General features: G+C 40.2%; 1 protein-coding gene across 14 annotated transcripts in view; it reads left to right on the top strand.

Annotated features, from left to right (window-relative positions):
• Positions 1-24920, top strand: part of FBXW12 (F-box and WD repeat domain containing 12) — a 77628-nt gene that overhangs the window by 18987 nt on the left and 33721 nt on the right. For 12 of the 14 annotated variants that reach the window (XR_009260944.1, XR_009260943.1, XR_009260942.1 and 9 more), the window contains 2 exons: positions 18191-18220; positions 18996-19117. Coding sequence is in view for 10 of the 14 variants with exons in the window: in XM_058727085.1 (XP_058583068.1) it covers positions 19097-19117 (21 nt within the window). In the remaining 4 variants the exon portion in view is untranslated. Of the gene's footprint in view, positions 1-18190; positions 18221-18252; positions 18436-18995; positions 19118-24478; positions 24635-24920 lie in introns of those variants that run through there. The other 2 variants (XM_058727088.1, XM_058727087.1) reach the window with 2 other exon arrangements.

Raw genomic sequence — 24920 nt, 5'->3', positions numbered from 1 at the left:
ACTTAGCATTAAATCAAATATAGAAAATTCAAAATCATCTTGAATATTTAAGTAGAAATACAGGGTATCATAAAGAGAATGTACAATAAAATTAAGGTATGAATTTGATGAAAGTTAAGGCATTATTACTGACCTTACATAAATAAAAAATGATTTTTAAGGAATACTATAAACAAGTGTCAACAAATTAGATAGCCTGGATGAAATGGACAAATTCCTAGAAACACAAATTACCTACACTGACTCAAGAAAGAGAAAATCTCAAGATCTTTATCAAGTAAAGAGCTTGAATCAGCAATGAAAAAAACCTCTTAACAAAGAAAAGTTCAAGACCAAATATCTTCATTAGTGAATACTACCAAACATTTAAGAGAGAATGCCAGTTCTTTTCAAATTCTTCCAGATAATAGAAGAGGAAAAAATACTTTCTAATCATTCTATGAAGCCAGAATTACCGTGATAGCAAAGATAAAGACATCACACACACACACATACAAACAAGACTATAGGGGTGCCTGGGTGGCTCAGTTGGTTAAGTGTCCAACTTCAGCTCAGGTCATGATCTCACAGTTTGGGAGTTCGAACCCCAAGTTGGACTCTGTGCTGACAGCTCAGAGCCTGGAGCCTGCTCTGGATTCTGTGTCTCCCTCTCTCTGCCCCTTCCCCATTCATGTTCTGTCTCTCTCTCAAAAATAAACATTCAGGGGGCGCCTGGGTGGCTCAGTTGGTTAAGCGGCCGACTTCAGCTCAGGTCATGATCTCATGGTCCGTGAGTTCGAGCCCCGCGTCAGGCTCTGTGCTGACAGCTCAGAGCCTGGAGCCTGTTTCAGATTCTGTGTCTCCCTCTCTCTGACCCTCCCCTGTTCATGCTCTATCTCTGTCTGTCTCAAAAATAAATAAACGTTAAAAAAAAAATTTTTTTTTAAATAAACATTCAAAAAAAATTAAAAAGACTATAGGCCAATATCCATTATGAATATAAATGCAAAAATTCTCAACTAAATACTAGTAAACTGAATCCAACAGCATATTACAAGAATTACACACTATGACCAAGCAAGATTTATCCCAAGAGTGCAGTGTGGTTCAACCTAAAAATATCAACCATATCTATGCAATAACATCACTTAATAGAACGAAGGAGGTAAAAAGGACCTGTTCTTCTCAACTGACATTTAACAAAACCCTCATAGTATTTGGCAAAATTCAACACTTTTTCATAATAAAAACACTCAGAAAAAGAAAGACTAGAAGGGAACTTCCTCAACATGATAAAGAACATTTATGAAAACCCCACAACAAATATCATACTCAACGGTGAAAGACTGAAAGGTCTCTTTCATTATTTAAAAAAATTTTTTTTTAATGTTTACTTATTAAAAAAAATTTTAATGTTTATTTTTGAGAGGGAGAGAGACAGAGCAGGAGTGGGGGAGGGACAGAGAGAGAGAGGGAGACACAGAATCCAAAGCAGGTTCCAGGCTCTGAGCTGTCAGCACAGAGCCTGAATTGGAGCTCGAGCCCACAAACTGCAAGATCATGACCTGAGATGAAGTCAGATGCTTAACCAACTGAACCACCCAGGTACCCTTGAAAGATCTCTTTCTAAGATCAGGAACAAGACAAGGATACCTACTTTTACCACTGATATTCAACATTATGCTAAAAGTTCTAGCCAGAGCTTTAGGCAAGAAAGAGAAATTAAAGGCATCCAAAATTTTATTTGTCAGTTTTACCTCAATAAAGCTGTGGTAGGTAGAGTGATCCAAATTGGAAAGAAGAAGTAAAACTATCTCTGTTTGAAGAGGACATGATTCTACATATAGAAAATCCCAAAAAATTCATATAAAAACTACTAAAGCTAATAATTAGATTGTTTCAGGGTACAGACCAACACATGAAAGTGAGTTGTGTTTCTATACAGCATCAGTGAACAATCTGAAAATAAAATTAATAAAACAATTCCATTTACAATAGCATCCAAAAAAATAAAATACCTCTGAATAAATTTAGCCCAGTAGGTGAAAAACTTGTACACCACAAACTACAAAACATTTCTGAAAGAAAATGTCCTAATAAATGGAAGCCTCCCCCATGCTCATGGGTTGGAAGACTGAATATTGTCAAAATGTCCATATACCCAAAGCAATCTACAAGGTCTATGTACCAATGGCTTTTTTTTTCCTTTGCAAAAATGGAAATGGGATCTCAGATCTATAGTAGTATTAAAAAACAACAGCTCTGTATCATAGTGAAAACCAGCAGCCCGGCAGCACCTAGAGGGGACAAGATGGTTTGGGAACTCCTTCAGAGTACCATTACCAAAGAATTGTCATTCCTTGACCTGTCTGATGGTTCTCTAGAAGACCCACTTGGAGAGCTGTTTTTGTTTGACCTAACTCAGAGATACCCCAGTGTGAACAGCCTTTTCCTCTGGGAGCATTTGTTGAAAACAGTCAGAGGCAATGTTTCAGTATCATGGCTGTCTTATGGTGGATAGCAGTTGGAGGAAAACAATAAGCCAACCAAAAGCTTAAAAGTAAAGGCGGAGGAATGAGATATCCATAGGAGGTTTTGGAAAGCACTAAGAAATTCCTGGGAATCTAGAAGACCATGAACATGTGTAGGGCTATGTGCATGATCAGGAAAGACCCCAGAAGGCCTTAAGCTCTCACCTCTGGCTAATCTTGAAGCTCTCCAAAAGCAGGAAGCGAAGGCTAAGTGTTGAAGACATTCCTCAACACATACAATGTTTTTGTTGGCAAAAACTGGGAGATTTATTATTTCCAACCATTTGAGGAAAATTTTGTCTAATCCCTATGAGACCACTAAGATAATTGAGTAGGACTTGTCAGTGACCACACATGACAAAGAAGGCAGACTTCACAGAATTATTCCAGAAACCATTAAACTAATAAATAGCAGCAGCAACAACAAACAGCAATAGCAATGAACCTTGGAGAATGGAGAGAATCTGATTTCCAGTGTTGCCACAACATATTATTTAAAATCACAAAAAATTGTGATGTATGCAAAGAAACAAGGAAGTATGGCCCATACACAGGATAAAAAGCAATCAATAGAAACAGTCAGGAAGCCCAGATATTAGACTTATGAGACAATGATTTTAAATTATTTTTTTAATGTTTTATTTATTTTTGAGAGAGAAAGCATGAGTGGGGGATGGGCAGAGAGAAGGAGACAGAGGATCGGAAGTGGGCTCTGTGTCAACAGCAGCCAGCCCCATGCAGGGTTTGATCTGAGCCACCTAGGTGCCCTTTAAATTAGTTATTTTAAATATACTTAAAGAACTAAAGAAAACTATGTCCAAAGAACTAAAGGAAAGTATGAGAATAATGTCTCATCAAATAGAGAATATCAATAAAGCAATAGAAATATATTTCATAAACAACCCAAATAGAAATTATTGAAGTGACAAATATAATTATCTGATCGCTTCTTGGCCTTTTGGCTAAGGTCAAGTGTAAAAATGTAATTATCTGAAATGAAAAATTCACTGAAGAGGATCAACATCAGATTTGAGCAGGCAGAAGAGTAAGTGAACTTGAAGACAGGTCAATTAATATTGTCCAGTCTGAGGAAAAGAAAGAAAAAGTAATGAAAAATGAGCAGAGTGGGTCAAAATACTTCAGATAGCAAGTAAAAGAAAAAGCCAGTTCAAATTTGGGGGGAAAAAATGAACAGAGGTACAAAGAAATGGAGGCCTCCAACAAGTGTATCAACATATTGGAGTCCCAGAAAGAGAGGAGAGGAGAGGACAGAAAACATATTTGAAGGGGCACCTGGATGGCTCAGTTAAGTGTCTGACTCTTTAAAAAAAAATTTTTTTTAATGTTTATTTTTGAGAGAGAGAGAGAGAGTGAGGAAGGGGCACAGAGAGAGGAGACACAGAATCTGAAACAGACTCCAGGCTCGAGCCCAACTGTCAGCTGTCAGCACAGAGCCCAACGCGGGGCTTGAACTCAGGAACCGTGAGATCATAACCTGATTTGAAGTCAGATGCTTAACCAACTGAGCCACTCAGGTGCCTCTTAAGTGTCTGACTCTTGATTTCAGCTCAGGTCATGATCTCATAGTCATGACGTTGAGCCCTGCATCGGGCTCTGCCACTGAGAGGCTGCTTAGGATTCTCTCTCTCCCTCTCTCTCTTTCTCCCTGCCCACCCCCCTCTCTCTCAAAAGTAAATAAACTAAAAATAAATAAATTAAATTAAATTAAATTAAATTAAATTAAAAAACATTTGAAGAAATAAGGGCTGAAACTTTCTAACTTTGATTAAAAATTTGATTAAAAAGGCATTAATAGGGGGTGCCTGGGTGGCTCAGTCGGTTGAGCATCCGACTTCGGCTCAGGTCATGATCTCACGGTTCGTGAGTTCAAGCCCCGCGTCGGGCTCTGTGCTGACAGCTCGGAGCCTGGAGCCTGCTTCGGATTCTATGTCTCCCTCTCTCTCTGCTCCTCCCCTGCTCATGCTCATGCTCTGTCTCTGTCTCTCTCCCTCAAAAATAAATAAAACATTAAAAATAAATAAATAAATAAATAAATAAATAGGCATTAATATACACATCCAAAAAGTTCAATAAACTCAAAATAGGATAAACTCAAAGAGATCCACATATGGACAAATCATTATCAAACTGTGGAAAGATGAGACAAAGAGGGAATCTTGAAAGAGGCAGTAGAGAAATGAATTATTACATACTCTGATCCTCTGTAGGATTAACACCTGATTTCTCATCAGAAACCATGGCCAGAAGACAGTAAGATGATATAAAGTGCTGAAAGAAAGTGACTGTCAACTGAGTCTATAACCAGCAAACAGTATTGTCTTCAGAAATAAAGGTGTGTGTCTGACTCTTGATTTTGGCTCAGGTCACGGTGCCATGTCGGACTGAGCCCCACGTCAAGCTCTGCACTGAGTGTGCAGCCTGCTTAAGATCTCTCCCTCTGCCCCTCTCCCCCACTCACACTCTGTTTCTCTCTCTGAAAGAAAGAAGAAAGAAAGAGAGAGAGAGAAAGAAAGAAAGGACGGAGGGAGGGAGGGAGGAAGGAAGGGAAAGGAAAGGAAAGGAAAGGAAAGGAAAGGAAAGGAAAGGAAAGGAAAGGAAAGGAAAGGAAGGAAGGAAGGAAGGAAGGAAGGAAGGAAGGAAGGAAGGAAGGAAGGAAGAAAGAAAGGAAGGAAGGAAGAAGAGATTAAAACATTGCCAGATTAACAAAAATTGGGAGAATCTGTTGCTTCAAAATACTAAAGACAGTACTTTAGACTGAAGTGAAAGGACACTAGACAGAAACTCAAATCCACATGAAGAAACAAAGAGAACCAATAAAGGTAACTACATAGGAAAATAGAAAAGATAGTATAAATGTATTTTTTCTCTGTAAACTTTTTTCTCCTGAGTTAAAAGACAACTAACTAAAGCAATAATTACAAATCTACGTTGATGGGCATACATGTATAGAAGTATAATTTGCATGATAATAATACTCAAAGAAGGGTGAATAAGCATGGGGCTATATAGGAGCAAAATTTTTAAAATACTTTCATAATTAATGTACCAATCCAAACTAGATTATAGTAAATTACTTTTAATTCCCATTTTAACTACTAAGAAAATATTTCAAAAAATATAGTCAGTGTGAATTCTCTGGAAGCCGTCTCTCCAGTATCTCTTGGTTTTAGCATCCTATGAGTCTATGATTGTCTAAGTTCCCCAGATTGTGCATTCTGATTGTCAGATGTCTATACCGGTGATTGAGGCTGATGCCAAAGTTGTTTGCCTCACCAAGTGTTTTATGGGTTCTAGTGTAAATTTTGATATTTATGCAGCAAGGCATGCAAGAAAGTCTAATCCTGCCCAGCTCAACATCTGTTATTGTGACCAAGATTATTATTTCTTCTTTTAAGAAGACAAGAGGAAACAGAAAGACATAAGATTTTTCTACTCTCATGTCTTTGCTTTTCTCTCTCTTAAAGTATTGAACTTAATCTCTAAATTTTAGTTACCCAGGGGTGTAGCTTTTCTCCTTAAAGGAGAAAGCAGATATTGGGAAATCCTCCTCCCACCTCTGTAAGGCAGCCTCCTTGATAAAAACTTTGGTGCCTCACTATTATTCCTCTCAGACCAAAGAATTGGGTGTTTCATGTGGTTGTCTCCCAAATCTTCTAACATATGATGGGGCCAAAGACTAAACCACATAGCTAAAGTATGAAAGGTAAAAGAAAATTGGAAGCTAAAGAAAGTTATTTGAGAGAATAATATCCATTCAAAGATCAATAAGCCATCAGCTGGGAAGATTCTACACCCAGCCCACTCCTCCTCTTCTTCATCAGCATTTGTTCTTTGGCCTGAGGGGGCTTGAGGGTAACCCTCATCTGTGATCACATGATCTGAATCCTGTGGCTACTTGCTGCTGAGAACTTTCCACCTGATACTTAGCCAGGCCAGACAGAACACTCTCACCTCAGTGGCTTTCTGTTTCTGCATTGTGTGAATGAGATCCCTTCTGGGAACATAGGGAAGGATGGAAGAAATGGAGGAGTCTCTGGAGGGAAGATCGAACCATTAGGAAGTGTTCTGAGGAGGTTACTCCTATCTTGTCTACCTTCAGCCTCCTGACAGACAGAAGGGCGAAGAGAAATCAAGACTTACAGAATTTTGGAGCAGAGATGGCATTCACCACTGCCACATAACCCGGTCACTGCCACATATGGGTTCACTTGGCTTGATGTAAGAGATAAACCGGCACTTATTTATATTCTCCATGCACTCAACCTAAAGATGAGACACAGATTGCTGCTTCAGATGCTTTACTCCAGGTCCTCTGACCATCATCACTGGTAATGGGGGGAGGGAGACTGAAAAAGGAACGCTAGACCAGGAGTTTAGAGAAGGGTCTTTAGCAACTTCAGTGTTTGGCCCCTGGCACTTAACCAATATTATAATATAATATAATATAATATAATATAATATAATATAATATAATATAATATAATATAATAATATAAATTATAACTGGCACTTAACCAATAATATAACTATAATAATATAATATAATATAACATAACATAAATTATAATATAACATGTGATCTGTGAACTCCCCAGTCTGAGCTAAAAGACTCATCAGGATGAAAATCCCTGCCCTATCAACTACCAAATGTGATTGTTGGATTACAGAAAGGAAAATGTCTTTCAAGGTTAGACTTTTCTTTTTTTTTTTTTTTTTAATTTTTTTTCAACGTTTTTTATTTATTTTTGGGACAGAGAGAGACAGAGCATGAACGGGGGAGGGGCAGAGAGAGAGGGAGACACAGAATCGGAAACAGGCTCCAGGCTCCGAGCCATCAGCCCAGAGCCTGACGCGGGGCTCGAACTCACGGACCGCGAGATCGTGACCTGGCTGAAGTCGGACGCTTAACCGACTGCACCACCCAGGCGCCCCCCAAGGTTAGACTTTTCTTATGAACGTTACTGAGTGACTTACATACGGTGCTTCAGACATTAGTGATGTCAAACTCGCCACAGCAGAGGTAAGATATAGAAGGAAGGGGACAGAGAGAGTACATTGTGGGGCCTTAGTGTGTGGGGTGCAGGATGTACATTTTGGCATATCTTAGCTGAAAAATTGTGCACTGCAGCATAGGACAGACCTGGATTTGAGCCGTGATTTCGTCCATTTAATGGTTCAAAATATTTGCCTTCTATCCCACAAGAGAGTATGAACTGACTGGAATAATGCATGGGAAGAGGGCTCAGGAACATATGAAATGGGCTACACATGGTTGATGACCCAGATTTTATTGTGGTATATTATTCCCATGCCAACCCCCTCTGACCCCACCTCTCAGAAGAAAAATCTGGGGCTATCAAGGAAACTGGCGTGCTGCCCATTCCTGTTCTTGGGAACCAAGGAAGTAGAGCTCACCTTCATCTCGTGTAGGCGAGCCTCTGCACCTGCCGGAAGAGCCTCTGCACCTTCCAAAATTCTGGAAGACAAAAACACATTCAGAAGAGTTGCTCTGTCTTCTGATCTTAGGGGGAAAAGCTAGGATGAAGGAGACCCTGGTTGGCACACAGGAAGTATCAGATCCCTAAGAAGGGGCTGGGATTGGGGCACCCAGGTGGCTCAGTTGGTTAAGCATTTGACTCTTGATTTCGGCTCAGGTAATGATCACACAGTTCCATGAGATGAAGCCATGCATCAGGCTTTGCTCTGACAGCATGGAGTCCGCTTGGGATTCTCTCTCTCTCCACTCACCCTCAGAATAAGTAAACTTAAAAAAAAAGAAGAAGGGGCCGGGTTCTTCTGTGATGCATACCGCTCTCTAAAGAAGTGAAGAAATAGGGAACTTGTGACCCCCTCCCTCATGTAAAATGGGGATCTTAATTCTGGCCCTGCCCTTTCATAGGTAAATAACAACTTTCATAATCCTTCTCAGTTGTTTTAGAAAACACTCTCTAAATTACAAATTTCCATGAAGCAGTTATATTGAGATACCTTCAAAGCTGCTGACTTTCATTAAGGCTTCCATATATTTTTTCTTTTTTTTAATTGAAGTGTAATTAACATACAATGTTATATTAATTTCAAAAGCTTACATACTCTTGGCCCAAAGTGAACTGTGTGGGTCCACTTACATGTGGATTTTTTTCTATAAGGACAATATTGAAATGTAAATGTATTTTTCCTTGTGATTTTCTTTTTTTAAATGTTTATTTATTTGAGAGAGAGAGAGAGACATAGCGTGAGCAGGGGAGGGGCAGAGAGAGAGGGAGACACAGAATCCAAAGCAGGCTCCAGGCTCTGAGCTGTCAGCACAGAGCCCCACGCACGGCTTGAACTCATGGACCGTGAGATTATGACCCAAGCCGAAGTCGGAGGCTTAACCAACTGAGCCACCCGGGCGCCTCCATGATTTTCTTAATAACATTTTCTTTTCTCTAACTTACTTTATTGTAAGAATACAGTACACAATACATATAACATACAAAATATATGTTAATCAAGTGTTTACGTTATTGGTAAGGCTTCCAGTCAAAAGTAGGCTTATTAGTAAAGTTTTGGGGAGCCCAAAGTTATACACAGATTTTGACTGTATGAGGGAGTAAGGGTCAGTGTCCCTTACCCTGCATTGTTCAAGGGTCCACTGTATATGTGTATAATACTTTATTATATATAATTATATGTTATAATTATCTGATATAACAATCATATTTATATTATCAACTCTATTTATATATAACAGCTTTATTAAGATATGATTTACATACCACAGAATTCACGCATTTGAAATGTACAGTGGTTTTTAGTATATTCACAGAGTTGTGCAACCATTACCACAATCAGTTTGAGATCATTTTCATCACCCCAAAAAGAAACCCTGTACTCGTCAGCAGTCCCTTTTCATCCCTCCCTCCACACCCCCTCCCCTCCCCCACCCCAGACAACCAATCATCTACTTTCTGTCCTTTCTGGACACTTTATATAAATAGAATCATACATGTGTAGTCTTTGTGTCTATCTTCTTTCACTTAGCATGATATTTTAAAGGGTTATCCCTGTTATTGTATGCATCAGTACTTTATTCCTCTTTACAGCTAAATTTAATATTCCATTGGATGTAAATACTATGTTTTACTTATTCATTAATCAACCAATGGACATCTGAATTGTTTTCACTTTTAGACTATTATGAGCAAGGCTGATATGAAAATTTATACACATTTTCTGTGTGGCCATGTGTTTTTATTTCCCTCAGGTATATACCTAAGAGTGGAACCCCTGGGTCATATGGTGACCTTTTGAGAAACTACTGGACTATTTTTCAAAGAAGCCGAACCATTTTACATTTCCAGTGACAGTGTATGAGGATTCCAAGTTTTTCACATTCTTGTCGACCCTTGTTATTTTCTCCCTTTTTTATTATAGCCATCATAGTGGGTACAAAGTGGTATCTCATTGTGGTTTTGATGAATATTTCCCTACTGACCGATGATGTTGAGCATCTTTTCATGTACTTATTAGCCATTTGTTTATCATCTTTGGAGAAATGTCTATTCAGTTACTTTTCCTATTTTTTAAAATTGGCTTATTTGTCTCTTTATTATCGAGTTGCAAGAGTTCTTTATATATTCTGGATACTAGTTTATTGGCACTTGATCAGTCTTTCCAGCCACTGGTCTGTCACACTGTTGGACCAGGGACCATTTCTGCCTTATAACCAGGATCTAGCTCAGTTTCTGGAACAAGCTGAGCATATGGTGTGTAGTTATTGGATATGTATATAAGTGGCGTGTCAACTAATGTCAACAGCTGATGTCAACAGCAGGTCTTTTCCCTGACTCACCACCAACCTCAGTTTCTGAATTTGGCCAAGAAAGAATTCAGAGCCAAAATCTCAAGTAGGCAAGAGTTTAATAGCAGTTAAGGGGAAAGTACACTCTCAGAATGGGAGAGGAAGCAGGCCCAGAGGTCACAATTGCACCAGAATTAGGGTTTTTTTTTTTCTTTTTTTGTTTGCGTAGGTTATGGGTCATAGTTAGGGAGGCCTCTGACTGAGTCTGAGCTATTTCTGATCCTCTAAGGGACTCCTCCTGCCAGTCCAGAGAGGGCGTTTTTGGCCCTATGAGGTCCTTGTGGGAATTGTCATGTCAGCTATCCTCCATGAGGAGGGTCAAAACCGCAATATTAATGTATTACAACGAAGCTATAGGTTACTGTAGTGCAGTGGTTATAGGGGATAATGCATGCATATCCCCTGGGGTCTTTTTCTAGCTGTTTGTGTTCTGGGGATGATTGGTGGTTTCTTGATTTTTATCTTTGTACTGGTCAGAAAGTCCTGTTTCCTGCTCCAGTATCACTAACTGCCTACTCTATCACTAGGAAACCCATCATAGTAGTAAGGCAATTATCACAAAGACTTTTGTGTTTAGTACAGCAGAGCTATGATAAGATTTGCCCTAAAAAAGACAGCTCTTAAGAAGTAGGATGGTGGGTTAGAGGAAGTCAAGTTGGAGACAAAAGGAACAGTTATGGAAAATATAAAAATACTTTCAGAGAACAATGATGAAAACTTTCATTAAGGAAGAGTCATTTTAGGGGCACCTGGATAGCTCAGTTTAAGCATCTGACTTCAGCTCACGTCATGATCTTGTGGTTCGTGAGTTTGAGCCCCGCATTGGGCTCTGTGCTTTGGATTCTGTGTCTCCCTTGCTCTCTGCCCCTCCCCCACTCACACTCTGTCTCTCTGTCTCTCAAAAATAAACATTTAAAAAAATTTTTTTAAAGGAAGAGTCATTTTTGTGAGACGGACATGGATTTATGTGATACATGAAGTGTTTCACCAACGGAACAGGGTTGATATGGGTACAAAGGAGAGAAACAGATTTGAGCGAAAATATAAGGCCACAAAACTAGAGGACAGAGTGATTTTCAAGAAAGATGGATTTTCAAGAAAGATGTTCCTCACAGAGAGTTGGCATAAGACTTAGCCAGAAGGTCACACGGTTTGCTTGCAGGAGGGTCGCTGCCAGTGGGTGGTGTTCTCAGTAGCAGTGGGGATGAGGATTGAGTGAGAGATGGGAAAGTGTAAAAATATATCTCAGTTTTTTTAGTGCTTATTTATTTATTGAGAGAGAGAGAGAATCCCAATCAGGCTCTGTGCCGTCAGCACCCCTATATCTGGATATCTTTAGAGAGGATTACATTTAATAGGGAAGAGGAGGTGTGATAGAAGAAGAAATATATGTTTGGTGTGTCTCCAGTTCTTGGCACAGAGCTCCAAAAACCCTAGTAATTTCCTGAGAGATGGGGAGAGGAGTGTCTTTTGTTATTCATAATAAGCCCCTTTCCACCATACCTGAGTTTATGCTAATGAGGTGGCTCTTGGAGGAGGAGAATGGGGCTGGTTTCTAGAGGAAAAAACCACAGGATTAGAGAATTGGAACTTCCGCCCCACCCCTCAACCTCTGGAGAGGAGAGGGGCTGGAGATTGAACTGATCACCAAAGGACAATGATTTAATCATGCCTTTGTGGAATTGTGTAATTTTTTTTAAGTTCATTTATTTTTAATTTTTTTTTAACATGTATTTATTTTTGAGAGAGACACACAGAGCATGAGTGGGGGCAGAGAGAGAGGGAGACAAAGAATCTGAAGTAGGCTCCAGGCTCTGAGCTGTCAGCACAGAGCCGGATGTGGGGCTCAAACTCATGGACCGCGAGATCATGACCTGAGCCAAAGTTGGATGCTCAACTGACTGAGCCACCAGGGGCCCCTAAGTTCATTTATTTTGAGAGAGAGAGAGAGAGACAGACAGACAGACAGACAGACAGACAAAGAGAGCAAGTGGGGAAGGGACAAAGAGAGAGGGAGACCGAGGATCCGGAACAGGCTCTGCGCTGACAGCAGAGAGCCCAGTGTGGGACTTGAACTCACAAACTGTGAGATCATGACCTGAGCCGAAGTTGGACACTTAACCATCTGAGACACCCAGGTGCCCCTGTACAAAATTGCTAGACATAAGAGATTCAATTTTGAAGCTCTATTTTCCATTCTAAGTAATGAACTCTTGAACTGGGCCAGAGTGCTAATTGTATTACAAACAGTTGCTCGTAAAATCCAACAGAACAACTGGTATCCAGACCGTAAAACTGTGGATATGACTTTCATCGTGATGGAAAAGTTACCTAATGCATACCAGGAGGAGTTCTGTTCGATAGTACCTATAAAATAACCAACTAGATAGTAATCAAAAGCAGCTCTACCAGTCAGCACTGAATTGAGGTTTTTTTCTTCTCTTATTTATCTAGGATCATGTAGTTACCCTCCTTTCTCATAAAAAACCCTTGTTTTCCCATGTGAGCAGCACATGGTAGCTCTGGAATCTGTTCTTGCCAAATTGCAATTCTGAGACCTCAAATAAAGGTCTTTTTTTTTTTTTTTTTTTCGGTTTTGCCTCTTTTTCTCAGTAGACACCTTCATAATGGAACCTCCATAAAAATCCTAAACCAAAGGGTTTGGAGAGAATCCAGGTTGAACACATTGAGGTGCCGGGAGGGTGGTGCCCCCAGAGGACATGGAAGCTCTGTGTCCCTTCCCACCTACCTTGCCCTGTGCCTCTCTTCCATTTGGCTGTTTCTGAGTTCTGCCTTTTATAATAAACCAGAAATAGTAAGTAAAGCACTTTCCTGAGTTCTGTGAGCCATTCTAGCAAATTATTGAACCTAAGAACGGAGTCAGGAGAATTTCTGTGTTATAGCTAGTTGGTTAGAAGTGCTGGAGGCCCAGTCTTGTGATTGCTGTCTGAAGTAGGGGCAGTCTTGTGGGATTGAGTCCTTACCCCATACTGTTGGGATGCATGCCCAGTAGTAGTGTCATAATTGTGTTAAACTGTAAGACACCCGATTGGTGTCCACAGAAAATGGGAGGATTGCTTGGTGTGGAAAACCCACACATTTGGTGTCAGAAGTGTTGGAGTGGAAGGAAAGAGTTTTTTCTTCAGCAGAGGAGGGAAAGGAGTTTTCCCCATAAGATATGAGAGGCATAGAGATTACTTTTCAATTTGTTACAGAGCCTCTTAAGATGTGAGGGGCTTGGGAAAAAAATGTTTTCAGTGAGAGAAAGCACCAATAGAAAGTAAAAAAATTGAAGATAAATGAAAGTTTCAAAGTCCAAATGGAAAAAGGATGTGTTGGGTGTAGAGGCTTGAGCTATGGAAACCTGAGGAAGGCAAAAGGACCCACAGCGACCACCGGAGCTGACACAGGCTCATCACACGACCTACCTCAAAATAGCCACAGGCCCTAACTGACCAATTACCAGCAGGCTCAATTCCGAAGATTACCAAAACATGGAAATTTCCATTCGTCCCCATACTCCCTCACTCGGCCCTATTACTGTGGCCCCTCAGCACCGCCTCCTGGCAGACAGTTTCTCCCTTGCTGTCCTGGCTGCTGTTCCCTTGCAGTGTATTCAAGAAACTTCAATCTCTTTTGCTCTGCCTTGGGTGAATTCTTTCACCACCCACGTCGCCAGCCCCCACAGATTGGAACGCATCACACTGAGGCGCTCAGAGATTCCCTATCATTAAACATGAACTCTAAAACCAGCCATTGACCAGAAGAATATCTGATTCTATTTCCACACAGCTACTCAAGTTCTTTTTGGGTTTGAGAAATGTAAATAGACCCTGAAAATGAAAGTTTCTAAGGTTTGAAGACCTGGATAGTAAGTAGGTATTTTGAAAAGTTCAGTGGTCCTGGGTTTGAAAGGTTAGAATTTGACTCCCAGCTTTGATACCAATGACACTGAGGGAAGCCTTTCTTCCTCTGAGTTTCAGTTTCTACATCTGTAACCTAAAGGAATTAGGACTAAATAGGGAGCCTGGGTGGCTCAGTCGGTTAAATGTCCAACTCTGGCTCAGGTCATGATCTTGCAGTTAGTGAGTTCGAGTCCCACGTCAGGCTCTGTGCTGAAGCTCAGAGCCTGCAGCCTGCTTCGGATCTGTGTCTTCCTCTCTCTGCCCCTCCTCTGCTCATGTTCTCTCTCTCTCTCTCTCTCTCTCTCTCTCTCTCTCTCTCTCTCAAAAACAAATAAACATTTAAAAAAAGGATTAAATAAAATTGAACAGCCCTTCCACTTTTACCTCTGATTTTCCTATGATCCTGGATTTACCCCAGAAAATTTGGGCAGAGCAAGGATATATAACTCACCAACTGCAAAGACAGCCCACACGGAGACTGCCAGAACAAGGACGGCTTTTGAGAAGTTCCTTCATAGTGGCAGAGAAGCTGTGAAAATATGCAGCCTTTGACGGGAGGGTAGAGAAAGTTCCAGGTGAAGCACAAGTTCTTAGAGTGATCCCTCATTGACCAGGAATTGAAGTCTAAATACTTCAAGTTTGCTCTTTCCTCAGGTCATTTGGAATGAATTCTGTCTGATGCAATTAAATTGCTTAATTTATTTCCCTAGAGCAATTGGACATTGGAAGAAAATGATCCCCAAAATGGAATTTTAGAAGATGCTAGAAAAAAAGCTAGTACAGACTGTCTGCAAGGAGATCATTTGGTAAAGAATAAGCAAAAAGAACTTTGCAATTAAATGTTTAGAAGTTGATACTTATCTCTGAGGTAAGAAAGGCAGTCACTAGGAAGTTCAGTGACACGTGTTAAATCAATAGACAATAAAAAAATTGGGAAGAGACAAAACAGAAAACTCACTCCCATTTCTTAATCTTCCATATTATTACTTTGGTGTTAATTTTAGTAATCGATCACAGTATTGCAAGCAAAACCATGGAGTATTACCAACAGCAAGCATTATTGAAAATATTGTAGCATGAGGCAGTTGACGTTATTTATGTGCAGGTTTCCGTACATTTTCCTATACATTTTCCAGGCAAATTATATACCTAGGTAATTTCTGCCCCAACACCTTCCCTGAGTGAAAACAAATATTAATAATATAACCCTTTTCCTACTCAAAAATTTGCAAATGAGTAAGTCCACTTTACCTGCTGTGACTCCTGCAGTGTCTGTGAGAAACAGGCTGGACGAGATATTTCTTATTTCCAGTTTGTTGGTAATAAAATAACAATGGGCGGGGGAAGGAGTAAATGTCTTTTCAAGGCCCATATGCCTGGCAGTAGAAGAGAGTAGAAGAGAGTAGTAGAAGAGAGCAGTAGAAGAGAAGAGAACTTTGTGGTGTTTTTTGTTTTTTTTTAAGAAAAAATTTTTTTCTTTTAGATTTATTTTGATAGAGAGAGACAGAGCACAAGTGGGGGAGAGGCAGAGAGAGAAGGAGACACAGAATCCGAAGCAGGCTCCAGGCTCTGAGCCGTCAGCACAGAGCTCGACGTGGGGCTTGAACTCACAAACCGTGAGTCGGACACTCAACTGACTGAGCCACCCAGGCGCCCCAAGATTTTTAAATTATTTTTTAAGTAATCTCCACACCCAACATGGGGCTTGAACTTACAACCCCAAGAGCAAGAGTCACTCTACGGACAGAGCCAGCCAAATGCCCCCAAGAGTATGAACTCTGAAGTTAGGAGGTATAGTCATAACTCCCACCTATTTCTTCCAACTCCAAATTCCGTAATGCCTAAATCTTATGAGTTTCAATTTCAGTGTTTTAAGGGTGGTTTGTATTGTACACTCCAGAATCTGGTTCTTGCCAAACCTGTAGCAGGTTAGGGTGTGTCCTACCCAAATTTTGAATTCCTGCATTTTTATCTGTAGAGCAATCATTGTATTCAGGACAGCTTCAGATGTGTTCACAGTACTATAAATTGTCACATCTGCATATACAGTTACTTATTTTATCACTAGTCAAAACTGTATATTCACTTAATCGAAACTTTTAATTTAGAATGTTTCTAATACTGACTCATAGAATCTTAACGTGGAAGCTTACTTTACATGGGATCTGCCAAGTTCAGCTTTGTTTAGGGAAGGTGAAGAATCCTGGGACGGAGTGCTCTTTCCACCAGCACTAAATAGTAACTCTTTCTACCACTTGAAAAAAAAAGTCCCTCAAAACACCAACTTTAAAGGAAAAGTTCAGAAGTTATTGGGTATCACAAATCCTGTAGGTCCCAGTTCTGGATGAATGACTTAAATGGGGACGTGTCGCATAGTTCTGGGAGGTAAAGTATATCTTCTCAGTACTGTTCTGATTGACCACAACGTCTACCATGATAGTCTTCAAGATTTTTGCTTTCAGTCTCTCTAAATTTGGTATCCACTTATACATATTAAGTGACATGTAAAATGTTTCATCCCAAGTTTAAATGGTTACAAATTATTTTTTTTTTTATTTTTTTATTTTTTTAAATTTTTTTTTTTCAACGTTTTTTATTTATTTTTGAGACAGAGAGAGACAGAGCATGAACGGGGGAGGGGCAGAGAGAGAGGGAGACACAGAATCGGAAACAGGCTCCAGGCTCCGAGCCATCAGCCCAGAGCCTGACGCGGGGCTCGAACTCACGGACCGCGAGATCGTGACCTGGCTGAAGTCGGACGCTTAACCGACTGCGCCACCCAGGCGCCCCAAATGGTTACAAATTATTAAATGACTGACTTATCTAAAAAAAAAAAAACTTTAAATATTTATTTATTTTTGAGAGACAGAGAAACAGAGCACAAGTTGGGGAGGGGCAGAGAGAGAGGGAGACACAGAATCCGGAGCAGGCTCCAGACTCTGAGCTGTCAACACAGAGCCCAAAATGGGGCTTGAACTCACAAGCTGTGAGAGCATGACCTGAGCTGAAGTCAGACACTTAAACGACTGAGCCACCAGGCACACCATGACTGACTTATTTTAAATATTGATGTTTTAAGATAAAAATGTTGGGGGTGCCTGGCTGGCTCAGTTGGTGGAGCATGTGACTCTTGATCTTGGGGTTGTGAGTTGGAGCTCCAAGTTGGGTGTAGAGATTACTTAAAAATAAAATAAAATCCTAATAAGTAAATAAAAATAAAAGTCATTCTTTAAGATGTATCCAGTGGAATCTACATTGTATGGTGATTTGATGTCACCACGATAATTTGAAAAACACATGCATGAGCTCACAGTTTGAAACTTTCCATACTTTTTCTCCTCGAATGAGTAAAATTTTCATTCAACCTTCCCCACAACTTTATGCACAATGTTATTTTATTTGTTTGTTTGTTTGTTTGTTTATTTTGAAAGAGAGTGAGAGAGCACGTGGGAGAGTGACAGGGGGCTCAATCTCATGACCATGAGATCATGACCTGAACTAAAATCAAGTGTCGGAAACTTAACCAACTGAGCCACCCAGGTGCCCCCTGCCCTGTTGTCTTACAGATCTTTTCTGGTCAGGCTTTTCTAATTTTCTTCAACAGAAATATGCAAATGAATTGATGCTTTCAATTTCCTATGACCACAGGATATAAAGTATTAATAAAATTCTCTTGGGTTATCATCACAATCGTTAGTAGTATACATTGATCAAACCAAACAGCATATATTACAAATTTTGATGGTTATTTAACCTAGAAGTAACTTTTTATTAGCTATACATCTCTGAATGTGATGCATGGTGCTGATTGTGTCCAGTTAGTGTGTGTGTGTTCCCTTGAATACCACTTGTTACTGGAATCACTCGGGATTTAGCACCCATTTTATATGTATCCTTTATTTCCACAGATACACACTGAAAAATCATGTTCACATTACGTAAGTAGATGGGAATTGAAATTTTTATTTTAACAGGGTCACTTACATTGTGGAAGTCCTTCCTAATTACATAAAAAATTACATCATGATACTAAAAACAATTTTAATGATTTGTGAGCTGTAATCTATGTTCCTTAAACTTTGATGAAATAAGACAATTGGAAACCACCTGACTTCAAAGGGAACTGTGATTCAGTCACAGAGCCATTTCCATGGTCCGTGTTTAATAAACGCTCTGTCCAGATCCACCAAGTAAAACTAGTGGTCTCTGCGGCTTTTTCACTGAGATGCAGCTTATTTAATCTGATATACACAGAAAGGGATGAGAGAATAAAAATGTTATTTTCTATGTACCTTTGCCAACGTAATATTTTAATAATGTGTTTTACATTGCAAGATTATATGTTTTTATTAAAACCTTAAAGTTGCAGAATCAGTTTATTTGTTGACAATGAAAACCATTTATATTTTGTTTACTGTTTCCTAGGGACTATTTTAAAACTTTATGCAAACGATCTATTTTAATTATCAAAACAAACTTATGAATTAGATATAGTGTTATCCCCAGGTCACTGATCTGGAACGTGAAACACTGTCAGATTAAATAACTTGCCAATAGTCACATATCTGATGAGTAGCAGAGCTGGGATTTGAACTGGCTCTGGGGTCTTTAACTTTTACACCCCCACAGTCTCTAATATTAGTAGCCTCACTAGCTGTTTGCCTATCACAGCTTTGCAGAAAGCTTATTCTTGTTTCTTTATTCTTATGGCAGATTGAGATTCACAGGAGTGGGGTGCTGCTTTAGAAAAAGGAAGGAGGGAAAGAAGGAAGACAGGGAGAAAAAGAGAAGGGAGAGGGAGGAAGAGGAAGAGGATGAGGATAATGGTTTTCCAGGTAGGTTGAAAACAAGTCAGAATTCTACCAGCAAGGTAAGAATGTGCTAGTCTCCTTATTCTCACCAACATTAGTAATTTCAGCATTCCCACCTGTTTGATGAGTAGAGGTGATGTGGCATTGTTACTTTATTTTTATTTTTATTTTTAAAGTTTATTTATTTATTTTGAGAGACAGAGAGAGAGAGTGGGGAAGGGGCAGAGAGGGAGAGAGAGAATCCCAAGCAAGCTCCACACTGTCAGTGCAGAGCCCGATGTGGGGCTCAGACTCATGAACTGTGAGATCATGACCTGAGCTGAAGCCAGACACTTAACCAACTGAGCCACCCAGGCACCCCTATTTTTTTTTAAGTAGGCTTCACGCCCAGTGGAGCCCAACGCGGGACTTGAACTCACGACCCGAGATCAAGACCTGAGCTGAGGTCAAGAGTCCTACACTTAACCCTTAACCAACTGAGCCACCCAGGTGCCCCTGGCATTGTTACTTTAATATGCATTTCTTCATTCAAGTGAATTTGAATATTTTTCTATGAGGCTGTGTCTTTTGGGTTATTCTTCGTGAATTGAATATTCAAACTTTTTTCCTCAGTTTTCCCTTAGTCTTTCCTCAGAAATTCATGAGTTATTACTTCTATGTAACTAATCAAATTTTATAACCTGCAAAGTACATTTTACCAGATCAATTAGTTATGTGTTAATTGTGTGTATTAATTGTGTTTATAGAATATAATATCATACAAATATTTTTACATGGTATTTAATCAAGTAATTCCATTATTACGTAGTTTCTGCTTTCTTGTTTGATATGCTTGTCCCTGCCCCTAAATTTTAGATATAGTCATTTGCAAAATTTTATTGCTTTATATTCTTAATTTAAATGTTTAAGCTGTCTGGATATTTTAAATTGAAATAATTAAGCTCAGTTTTAAATGTGGTGTAAAATAGGACTGTGTTTTTAAATATTTTACATATACAGGAAGCTATGATGAAGCTCAAGATAGACCCCAAGACCTGAACTTTTCTGCTCACCTGCTTATACCCACCAACCTTTGTCCCACATTTTTTCTTAAACTCTTCTTTCCAGCTTATCTCTTAACTTGGGCAAGAGACCCAAGGGGCATAGCATTGGGGTGAAAACCAAAACTGTCTCTCAAGCAATTAATGACTGCCCTGGTGAGGAGCTCTGGCCTGCCCAGACCACTCAGAGCAGTTTGAGCTTAACCCCTGACTCACATCTGCACAGATGGACCATGGAGTAACCCATGGAGTGACCGACAGTCACCTTGACCTCATCATAATACTAAACTCCCTGCCCAAGGAGGAGTACAAGCCTCATTTACACTGTGTGGATGAGCATGACTCCTTAAACTCCGTGTGCTGCTTTATGGCCACCTCTACATATAATGACAGGGATCCCTGTTCTAAATAGTCATCCTAACATTAGGGGCGCCTGGGTGACTCAGTTGGTTAAGAGTCCGACTTCAGCTCAGGTCATGATCTCACGGTTCGTGGGTTCGAGCCCCACGTCAGGCTCTGTGCTGACAGCTCAGAGCCTGGATCCTGATTCAGATTCTGTGTCTCCCTCTCTCTCTGCCCCTCCCCCACTCACACTCTGTCTCTGTCTCTCTCAACAATAAATGGAAAAAACATTTTAAAAATTGTTTTAGAAAGAAAGAAAGAAAGAAAGAAAGAAAGAAAGAAAGAAAGAAAGAAAGAAAGAAAGAAAGAAAGAAAGAAAGAAAGAAAGAAAGAAAGAAAGAAACCCATTCACCCTTGCTCAGGGAGTGACAGCTTTGGAGGTTTTTCCTCGTTGATGTCCTTTGCTGCAAATAAAGTTTCCTTTGTGTGACAGTTCCACCTGGTGTAGTTGCTATCTGTGGGTCACCAAGGAGCTAAGTCACATTTGTTCAGTTACACTATCTATCAAATTAAATGTCTTTTACTATAAGGTAAACACTATATTTTTATATTGTTAGTTTCTTATGAATATAGGGAGATGCTTGTTAATTCTTTATTTTTGTTAACTATGCTATTTCTTCTATTGTTGTTGTGTGTTTAAATTTATCTTGTATATCCAAAATTTACAATATAAACCCATTCCACTATTAAGGAATCATGAGAGATTAAAACAGATGTTATGAAATTATATTCAGTTGAATATTAAAAATGTAATAACCCAGAACTAAACTGTGTTTATTCCTAAACCACATAGATCCTATGATCATAGAATGATAAAACAAAGAAACAATTTAACTTTTAGGCTGAAACAAATCTTAAATGACAATTACCACTGCGATTTTTAAAATTATTCTTCTGATTTAGCCAATGTGAGGAGAGAAAAAAGGGAGGAATGAACAGTGAATGGATAAAGAAGATGTGGTATACATATAAAATGGAATATTACTCAGCCATAAAAAAGAATGAAATCTTGCCATTTACAATGACGTGGATGGAGCTAAGGACTATTACGCTAAGTGAAATAAGTCAGAGAAAGACAAATCCATATGATTTCACTCATATGTGGAATTTAAGAGACAAAACAAATGCACATGGGGGAAAAAGAGAGAGAGAGGCAAACCATAAAACAGATTCTTAGTTATACAGAACAAACTGAGGAGGGGAGGTGGGCAGGGGGATGGGTTAAATGGGTGATGGGTACTAAGGAGGGCATTGGCTGTGATGAGCCCTGGATGTCATATGTAAGTGATGAATCACTAAATTCTACACCTGAAACTAATATTACACTGCATATTAACTAACTGGAATTTAAGTAAAAACTTGAAACAAAAAAGCAAACAAACAAAAAAACAAACCAAGTAAAACATTCACAAATGAGTGATAATTGTCTTTTAAAACAAAATAAGGGGCTCCTGGGTGGCTCAGTCAGTTACGTGTGATTCCAGAGCGACAGGAAGCAGATATCCTCCGATGCAATAAATGAGTGTAGAGCATCTAATTCCACTTTCCAGAGGGAATTATGGTTCCTTTGAGGGGCCAATTTCCCTGAATGAGTAATTCCATATTCTTTTTTTTCCACAAATTTTAGATACCCAGGCATTTATGATATAAAGAGTGAAATAGAGATACCAGAAAAATAGCGTATAATGGGACTGCCAAGGAGGAAGAATAAGAACCCCCTTGTCCCCCCACTAATGTCATTTTAACAAAGAGGTAATGTTTGATTAAGTCCAAAACTGTTGAGAGGAAAATCAACGTAACTACACTGAAGCGGCTCCTGAACTAAACGTGAAGGAAGTTGCGGGGCTGAACAGCCTTTGTGGAACTGTAGTTCTGAAGGATCTAAGAATGGAGGCAAACGCTGTTGTGCAGACGGCCCTATGAAATATTCAGATATGAAAAGAAGGAGGAGGGGCGCCTGGGTGGCTCAGTCGGTTAAGCGTCCAACTTTGGCTCAGGTCATGATCTCACGGTTCGTGAGTTCGAACCCCGCATAGGACTCTGCTGTCGGTGTAGACCCCTCTTCAGATCCTCTGTCTCTCTCTCTCTTTGCCCAGAGCCACGTGCCAGAGTTTGTGTCAATCTGTTCCTTACAGTTAACACATCTCCATAGCTATGACCACATGGTTAGCTTTGCAGTAGGTGACTCATCTGCCATGATCCATCTTGTTTCTGCAACAGCCATATTTTGGGCTGTGGTGGTGACTGCATTCCCTTTGTCTTTGAGGCCGTGATTCTACTGGATGCAGAACAGCTCTGCTCTACTTTTGATGAGTCAAGGCAGTTTCAGGAGCACTCACTTGGCTCTTCCTACCACAGTGAATTTTACTTTCCAGGCCATAGAGCCAGCATGTGGGCTCTGCCAGCAGCCAGGTGTAGCCAATCAGTCACAGACCAGAGAAATGACCATGAGGTAAATTCACAGAACCATCGGATCCAGTATAAGATGGACTTGAGCTGTGTATCATTTGGTTTCCATATGCCTCAGTTTAACACGAGGGCTGTGATTGATTTTTCTTTTTTTTTTTAAATTGAAGTGTAGTTGACATATAATATGTTAGTTTCGGGTGTGCAATGTGGTGATTCGACAATTATATACTTAGGAAATGCTCACCACAAATGTAGCTATCATCTGTCACCATGCAAAGTTAATACGATATTATTGACTGTATTCCCTACGCTGTACTTTTTATCCCCATGACTTATTCTATATCCAACAGCCCTCAGTATACCTGGGTGTCCCTCTTTCCCCATTGTAGAATTACTTGGGTCCATGGTCATAGGTCAGTCACATTGGCAAAAGGCTAGGCGAATATACGTTTTTGATACTTGCAGAGGCTCTGTTGGTTCCATTCTCAAGGACACCCAGGTCCCCATTCAAGCAATGGACTCTGTGATCTGGTTTAGATATCAAAATTGTGTACGGGCTCACAGTTTTCAGCTTAGTTGCTGACTTGAGTCTTCTGCAATCCCATTCTTTATCATTTCGTCTGTAGAAGGTAAGCAGTGCCATCAATGGCTGCCCGTCCTATCTCATACCTTTTTGTCACTGACACAAATCCTTGTGGATTGAGGCCCCCAGGTGGCAACACCAGACTTGTTTCCTCTCACAGTGTTCACACCCATCTGGCTTCTGACAGTGAGCTGTGACCATCTGGCTCCTGTTGTATGGAATCCTATCGTCCCCACTGATGCTAGGGAGCCCACTTCTGTAGCCACTTTCCTGTCCTCACCAGGACCTTCAGAGGACAAAATCTTGCCACTGAGCTTCTCAGTGATGTTGGTGCCTATCTGACTCATGCATTCTGGTTTGCTTTTGTGAGAGACGTGACCTCTGGTCCCTCTCCAGGACGATACTCAGCTGGGTTATAGTAATCATAATCAGCTCCAGGACCATTCTAGTGAGTTCTCTGTAATCACATAATAATTCAATTCATTCTTTTAAAGTTGTATTTATTTAAGTAATCTCTACACCCAACGTGGGGCTTGAACTCACGAACCCGACATCAAGAGTCGCGTGCTCTTCTGACTGAGCCAGCCAGGCACCCCTAATAATTCAATTCTTATACATCCCTTTGCTGAAACTCTTACCCTCACTATTTGCCAAGGCAATTCCAGCATTTCCGACTCATTTACTGTGGCATCCTCGTGTCAAATCTCCAAAGAGCTCTCCCAGTGGGGTCAAGAGCCAATGTCATATGTCTTTACACGATGTCAAATCCTGAGCTATTGCGAGTGCCCTCATATCAAGAAGTATTTCTGTGCCCAGCCTTTTCTCCAGCAGGTGAAAACCCTCACAATCCACTTCTGCACCTGTTCCCCAGTGCCCGACAATACAGATGAGACAATACAAATGACAACACAGCACAGAGCTCATTTGGTAAATCAGCTCTTTCCTCACCAGGGCTCTGCTGAGACCTGAACTTATTTCCTGGCCTAGAGGCCACGAAGGGGGCATGAGTGGAACTGGAGTTGGGCAGACATCCTCTTGTGGGGCAGCCACTTCAGGAGGCCTTTGTACGGCCACAGGATAGTGGGAGCCTGCTCTCCTCTCACAAAGGTAAGGCAATTACTTCTGTAGACCCAGAGGGTTTTTAGGGGAATCTAAGGGTTCAGTGATCTCAGGAAGATCCGGTCTTACTCCATCAGCTTTAATGTCCTAATTTAGCAGAGAAGACCTGGAAGTTCTGTGCATTGGCATCCTTTTAATTCCACTGCCCTTGTAATTAAATCCTGGCCTTAATCTTAGCAGTTTGCCTTCTTGCTACAAGAAATGAGCATCTGGGGGCCCTTGGGTGACTCAGTTGGTTAAGCGTCCGACTTTGGCTCAGGTCATGATCTCACAG

This window comes from Neofelis nebulosa, chromosome 4 (genome assembly GCF_028018385.1).
Source record: "Neofelis nebulosa isolate mNeoNeb1 chromosome 4, mNeoNeb1.pri, whole genome shotgun sequence".
Classification (NCBI taxonomy): Eukaryota; Metazoa; Chordata; class Mammalia; order Carnivora; family Felidae; genus Neofelis; species Neofelis nebulosa.
Note: the sequence above shows the minus strand (reverse complement) of the source record. Positions and strands in the feature narration are given on the sequence as shown.